Source organism: Chanos chanos, chromosome 3 (assembly GCF_902362185.1).
Source record: "Chanos chanos chromosome 3, fChaCha1.1, whole genome shotgun sequence".
Taxonomy (NCBI): Eukaryota; Metazoa; Chordata; class Actinopteri; order Gonorynchiformes; family Chanidae; genus Chanos; species Chanos chanos.
In genome coordinates, this window is record NC_044497.1 from 1,100,001 (window position 1) to 1,107,500 (window position 7,500).

At 44.6% G+C, this 7,500-nt stretch overlaps 2 protein-coding genes across 2 annotated transcripts in view; one reads left to right on the plus strand and one right to left on the minus strand.

Annotated features, from left to right (window-relative positions):
* The window catches only part of eme2 (essential meiotic structure-specific endonuclease subunit 2), a 5,353-nt gene extending 683 nt beyond the window's left edge, over positions 1–4,670 (plus strand). Inside the window, exons 2-8 of the mRNA XM_030770194.1 lie at positions 27–148; positions 1,914–2,006; positions 2,913–3,037; positions 3,207–3,255; positions 3,463–3,578; positions 3,912–4,101; positions 4,515–4,670. Of these exons, the coding sequence (XP_030626054.1) occupies positions 27–148; positions 1,914–2,006; positions 2,913–3,037; positions 3,207–3,255; positions 3,463–3,578; positions 3,912–4,101; positions 4,515–4,670 (851 nt within the window). The remainder of the gene's footprint in view (positions 1–26; positions 149–1,913; positions 2,007–2,912; positions 3,038–3,206; positions 3,256–3,462; positions 3,579–3,911; positions 4,102–4,514) is intronic.
* Positions 4,671–7,297: 2,627 nt separating this feature from the next.
* The window catches only part of spsb3b (splA/ryanodine receptor domain and SOCS box containing 3b), a 6,671-nt gene continuing 6,468 nt past the window's right edge, over positions 7,298–7,500 (minus strand). Inside the window, exon 7 of the mRNA XM_030770195.1 lies at positions 7,298–7,500. This exon is cut by the window's right edge and continues 489 nt beyond it. Within this exon, the coding sequence (XP_030626055.1) occupies positions 7,298–7,500 (203 nt within the window).

A 7,500-nucleotide genomic window follows, 5' to 3' on the forward strand; every position in this document is an offset into this window, starting at 1 on the left:
CTCTCTCTCTCTCTCTCTCTCTCTAGTGCTGCTGCAGGATGCTGGCTCTGATGTGTTGCTGGGGACCCTGGCAGGGCTGGAGTGGAGAAGTTCTGTTGAAATTCAGGATCTTTCCCACAGTATCAGCTGGACCAGAGAGCAGCCTCCGGTACCACTCACTCACTCACTCACTCACTCACTCACACACTCACTCACTCACTCACTCACTCACTCACTCACTCAATCACTCAATCACTCCGACACACACAAAACAAACAAGCCATTTACAGATACGTTCGGATTCAGATATAACTGAAAAAATACATTTTACACAGTACAGTCCCACAGTGTGTGGCACCAGACAGGCCAGAGAGAAACACATGTTATAATGAACTTCACATTCAGAGACAGGCCAGAGAGAAACACATGTTATAATGAACTTCACATTCAGAGACAGGCCAGAGAGAAACACATGTCATAATGAACTTCACATTCAGAGACAGGCCAGAGAGAAACACATGTTATAATGAACTTCACATTCAGAGACAGGCCAGAGAGAAACACATGTTATAATGAACTTCACATTCAGAGACAGGCCAGAGAGAAACACATGTCATAATGACCTTCACATTCAGAGACAGGCCAGAGAGAAACACATTTTATAATGAACTTCACATTCAGAGACAGGCCAGAGAGAAACACATGTTATAATGAACTTCACATTCAGAGACAGGCCAGAGAGAAACACATGTTATAATGAACTTCACATTCAGAGACAGGCCAGAGAGAAACACATGTCATAATGAACTTCACATTCAGAGACAGGCCAGAGAGAAACACATGTTATAATGACCTTCACATTCAGAGACAGGCCAGAGAGAAACACATGTTATAATGACCTTCACATTCAGAGACAGGCCAGAGAGAAACACATGTTATAATGAACTTCACATTCAGAGACAGGCCAGAGAGAAACACATGTTATAATGAACTTCACATTCAGAGACAGGCCAGAGAGAAACACATGTTATAATGACCTTCACATTCAGAGACAGGCCAGAGAGAAACACATGTTATAATGAACTTCACATTCAGAGACAGGCCAGAGAGAAACACATGTCATAATTAACTTCACATTCAGAGACAGGCCAGAGAGAAACACATGTTATAATGAACTTCACATTCAGAGACAGGCCAGAGAGAAACACATGTTATAATGAACTTCACATTCAGAGACAGGCCAGAGAGAAACACATGTTATAATGACCTTCACATTCAGAGACAGGCCAGAGAGAAACACATGTTATAATGACCTTCACATTCAGAGACAGGCCAGAGAGAAACACATGTTATAATGAACTTCACATTCAGAGACAGGCCAGAGAGAAACACATGTTATAATGAACTTCACATTCAGAGACAGGCCAGAGAGAAACACATGTCATAATGAACTTCACATTCAGAGACAGGCCAGAGAGAAACACATGTTATAATGACCTTCACATTCAGAGACAGGCCAGAGAGAAACACATGTTATAATGAACTTCACATTCAGAGACAGGCCAGAGAGAAACACATGTTATAATGAACTTCACATTCAGAGACAGGCCAGAGAGAAACACATGTTATAATGAACTTCACATTCAGAGACAGGCCAGAGAGAAACACATGTTATAATGACCTTCACATTCAGAGACAGGCCAGAGAGAAACACATGTTATAATGACCTTCACATTCAGAGACAGGCCAGAGAGAAACACATGTTATAATGAACTTCACATTCAGAGACAGGCCAGAGAGAAACACATGTTATAATGAACTTCACATTCAGAGACAGACTCTGCCCTGACTCCACAAAATCTCAGAATCTCACACTGCCACTGTGTGACTCTCGTGACTGTGTGCATGTGTGTTCGTGTGTGTGTTTTCTGCAGACTGAGGATGACGATGCCATAGTGGAGGAAGAACAGGTGCTGATGGTGATCTCTCTGACAGAGTTTATGGACATGATGGTCTCTGCGAAACAGGTGAGCAGAGAGAGAGAGAGAGCGCAAGTTCTTAATCTCTGCTACCATCATCTTTGCTAGACACAGTCTAGACACAGCCTCCTGAGTATTATACAGGAGTCTTATACATAGTTATGACTGTTCTCTGTGTGTGTGGTCATGACTGTTCTGTATGTATGATATGACTGTTCTCTGTGTGTGCAGTTATGACTGTTCTCTCTGTGTGTGTGATATGACTGTTCTCTGTGTGTGTGTGATCTGACTGTTCTCTGTGTGTGCGGTTATGACTGTTCTCTGTGTGTGCGATTATGACTGTTCTCTGTGTGTGCGATTATGACTGTTCTCTGTGTGTGTGGTTATGACTGTTCTCTGTGTGTGCGGTTATGACTGTTCTCTGTGTGTGCGGATATGACTGTTCTCTGTGTGTGCGGTTATGACTGTTCTCTGTGTGTGCGGTTATGACTGTTCTCTGTGTGTGCGGATATGACTGTTCTCTGTGTGTGCGGATATGACTGTTCTCTGTGTGTGCGGATATGACTGTACTCTGTGTGTGTGGTTATGACTGTTCTCTGTGTGTGTGATATGACTGTTCTCTCTGTGTGTGATATGACTGTTCTCTGTGTGTGTGTGATATGACTCTTCTGTGTGTGTGTGATATGACTCTTCTCTGTGTGTGGATATGACTCTTCTCTGTGTGTGGATATGACTGTTCTCTGTGTGTGTGGATATGACTCTTCTCTGTGTGATATGACTGTTCTCTCTGTGTGTGCGGATATGACTGTTGTCGCTGTGTGATATGACTGTTCTCTGTGTGTGTGGATATGACTGTTCTCTGTGTGTGTGGATATGACTGTTCTCTCTGTGTGTGGTTATGACTGTTCTCTCTGTGTGTGCGGATATGAAGTGTGTTTTCCTCTTTGCTCTCAGACCTTGCAGGGTTACCCAGAGGAAGCTGGTTCTGTGTCTCTGTTCCAGTCGCTCTGTGAGTACCTGAACAGAAGCCCAGAACGTGTTGTTACGGTTCTAGTGACAGGAACTGAACAGAACAGCAGGTACACACATGCCTCATATCAGTCAGTCGCTCTCTCTGTCTCTCTTGGTTTAATACACAAAAAAACACTGTTCTGCTTCACTGGATGAGCTCCGTGTATATGTGTGTTTGTTTTGTGTTATGTGTGTGTGTGCGTGTGCGTGTGCGTGCGTGTGCGTGTGTGCATCTAGGCCATCAGCTGCAGGTCATGGTGATCTTCAGGACTTCGACATAGAGGAGGTCAGAGGCCGACTTTACTCTCACACCACTATGTGAATGTGTGTTTACTGTATGTTGTCTGTATTGTGTGTGTGTTGCTTGTGCTGTGGTTGTGTAGCATGTATATGTGTTGTGGGCGCGCATGCTGTGTGTGTGTGTGTGTGTGTGTTGGGGAGGGGGATCCTCAGGTGTGGTCTGTGACTCCACTCTGGTTTCCATGGCGAACAGGTGCTGGTGTACCTGCAGCTCTATAAGAGTGTGTCTGTGCACTTCCTCTTCGGCTGGCAGGAGGTCACCGATCACGTGTGTGCAGTCACCAAAGCACTGTCCAAACGGCCCTTTAAGTGAGTTACACACACACACACGCACACACACACACACGTGCACACACGCATACACACACACACACACCACACACACACACACACACGCGCGCGCACACGCACACACACACGCGCGCACACGCACACACACACACACACACCACACACACTCTCTCTCACACACACACACACACACGCACGCACGCACGCACACACACACACACGCACACACTCATGGTGTCTAAACAGGTCCTCAGGTGGGTAAGATACAAAAACACACAGGTGTACGTTCAGATTTCAGTGGTGTAGTTTGATGTGTGAAACGTTGATTTGACGTTGCGTAAATGTTTTTAGGAAGCTGACAGAGCAGGCTGAGCTGGGGTTCTGTGTGGACGGATCCTGGGCAGGGGGTGTCCGTGCAGAACGGGACGGAAGTGGGCTCAGACAGGTCTGGACCCGTCAGATCCAGCAGCTCAATCGCGTCAGCGTCGCTATGGCTACGGCCGTGACGACCTCGTACCCTTCCCCTCAACTTTTATTACAGGTGCTGAGTTTCCCTCGCTGTGCTAAAATCCTCCCTGCCTTGGCATTTTACATCACACCACAATAGAACACATTCTTCTCCATTCCATTTGACCAGAGCGAGAACCTCGAAGCATGGAGCAGTTACCTAGCAACAGTGGTGCAAGTTTTGTGTTTGTTGTTGAACTCTCGTCCCATTCTGTCCTTGTTGTTTTGACTGTTTCATAGTTATCAGTATGGGAGTCAAATGAATCTCACTTTATAGGAAAGTAAAGAATGGATAGCTAACTAACACATTTGCTAACTAGATATTTGCTATCTAGCTTTGTAATTTATTAGCTAACTACCTTATTTACCAACTAACTTGCCAAGTAACTAGCAAATCAACTGATCTCAGAACAGCTGAGTAATTTTTTATAATGCTTGTGTCAACAGGCATATGAGAAGGTGGAGTCTGAAGGTGAGAGGCGTGGCCTGTTGGCTGATCTTCCTGTTAGAGGCGGAGCCAAAGAAAGGCGTGTAGGTCCAGAGCTCTCCATTCGTATACATCGCCTCTTCACTACCCAGAATCCTCAGCTGGTGCTGGATTGACAGAATGTGGTATAGAAAAAAAGACTGTGCACAATCCTACAGGGCCCTGGGATAGCCTCGCTGGGGACTGGGATAGCCTCGCTGGGGACTGGGATAGCCTCGCTGGGGACTGGGATAGCCTTACTGGGCAGGGTTACAGTCTCTGTGCCAGTGTGGCTGGCAGGCTAAACCAGTGGTGGGTCATGTGAACCGTTCCTATGGTTACAGCAGTGCAGGGTCATTAGTGCCCAGACCGCTGCATTATGGTCTCCAGTCAGAAAGATCAGCATATGAAAAACATTCAGGGAATGATTGTCTAATGAACAGAAGAACGCATCATGGTCATCAGGTCATGGGCCTGGTCTTCACACTAAAGGAAAGTTATTATGAACAGAACTGATTCTGTTTTTACTGTGTGGATATCAGCAGTATGGATGGATGAACTAATTCTCTTTAAAGTCCGTTCGAAGATGACAGACCTCATATTTCTGTTTGATTATTAATGATTTGGGGAAAAATATATGTGAGGAGTGAGAAAGGGAAATGGTGACTCTTGGAAAAGAGTGAATATTTACATGAGGAGAGAGATTTTATTGATTGCATTGTTAAACTTCAGGCCAGTCTGGACTACTGAAAAATAACTGAGTATTTTTGCCTTCTGTTGGAATAAATAATTACATATTAACACATTGTGTGTGTGCCAATATGCATTTGAATCAGCCTTGTATGTGGAGTTCATAGAAACAGTATGTATGGACAGTAATGAACTTTTAAAGAAGACAAAATACACTTACTTGTTTATTATTTATTTTTAAAACCATAAAATCAGTAAGAAAACGTGCAAAGGAGTACAAAAAATGCTTCAGAGAAGGTCTACAAATTCAACTCAGTCATTCTACACATCAGACAGGTGCTCACTCACAAGTACCCTATAAATGTGCCCAGAGGGGAAAAAATGACGTTACTGGGCATTTAGCTATGAAAGGTAAAAGTAAAAACAAAAGTATTCAAAGCTTATTTTGGCCTCAGTAGATCACATTTTACATCAGGAGAGCAGACCAAGAGTGAACTGTCTTTCACCAGCATTCGGATCAGTCGTTACGTTATTTCATGTGAAGTCAAATAGCCTCTGGCCTACATGACCGCACCCGGTAAGTTCCGTTACGAAAAAGCCCAGTCAGAAACCAAGACGCCCTTTTTTGTTTGGTGAAAAACAGCAGTTTGCTGTCACCGAAGTTGAATACTCCCCCTCATATTCCATTTAAAGTTCTATCGACTTTATAACCGACATGAATTAATTCCGCTGAGGTCAGCGAAGGAGTCTGTTGACTGTACCTATGAGCGCTCAGAAGCAGGTCCGTTGGACGCACAGTGCACGTGGCCTTTAACACGGGGACTTGGATTGGTTTCCTCTCATATTAAAGCCAAGACGATGACAGAAAATAACATACAAAGTCGATCATACAAAGTGCGGGGTTTTTTTTAAGGTTATTACGAAACGTTTAGGAACAACTGGCTAGAAACTGAACATGCATAATAATCAAATCCACAGTTAGTCGCGTTACGGGCTCACGATGATTAAAGCGCAGATCGCAAGCACAGGATAATCCAAAGGCGTAGTTAGTGATGTTGCAAGCACAGTTTAGCATTAGGTCATTCAGACTGAAACCTGACACTGTTTACAGATGTACTCACAGAGAGTGTTAGCATGTTGGTAGCACATCATTAGAACAGGTTCCAGGACGACGACACATTGCAATTTTCGCTGACGCCAATAACGCAAAAATTCTCGCTTCGAGATACACGTCAGTGTAAGCACTAACTGACTGCCTGCCCTTCGCCCAGGCTCTGATTAACTGGATCTCAACACCGAAAACCAGACACGGAGCTCGAGATGCTATGAATTCAGTGACTCTTGTCCACCTCTGATAGCGTGAGAAATGTTTAAAGTACACGCCAACTCACACACACGCACATATAAATGTTTAAAGTACACACCAACTCACACACACGCACATATAAATGGCATTTACGAAGCCTGAGCAAGTTATCCCAATTGAGGCATCTACCAGACAATAACAAAATTATGGCTCAAACTCAGGTTAATCAGAGCTCAGCTAAAAAACAGTTCTGTCCAACCAGCGAGACCCAACACAGTCCTGGTTTGGGATTAGTTTTCCTTACAGTCCCTGAGAACGGGTAGAAGAGGTTATCGAGAGGTAAGCTTAAAACAGCATCCTTTTGACTGTACGTGTGTGAGTGGAGTATGAATGTGTGTGTGTGTGTGTGTGTATGTGTGTGTGTTTGTGTGTGTGTGTGTGTGAGGACATAATTGAGTAATGAGTGGTATATGGTTGTGTGTGTGTGTGTGTGTGTGTGTGTGTGTGTGAGGATATAATTGAGTAATGAGTGGTATATGGTTGTGTGTGTGTGTGTGTGTGTGTGTGTGTGTGTGTGTGTGTGAGGATATAATTGAGTAATGAGTGGTATATGGTTGTGTATGTGTGTGTGTGTGTTTGTGTGTGTATGTGTGTGAGTACATAATTGAGTAATGAGTGGTATATGGTTGTGTGTGTGTGTGTGTTTGTGTGTGTGTGTGTGAGGACATAATTGAGTAATGAGTGGTATATGGTTGTGTGTGTGTGTGGTTATGTCCATCGACAACGCTTCCTCTGACAGGTGTCAGGTTCTGATGCACAGCTGTCGCTGTCACTCTCAGAGGTGGGGTCTGATGCTGTAGGAGTGGGAGGAGACTGGCAGGCAGATGGGGCGGGGCCATGGGGGAAAGGGGCGGCGCCAGAGCAGTTGGCCTCACAGCCAGAGAGACTGGCATCACAACAGGGACACACAG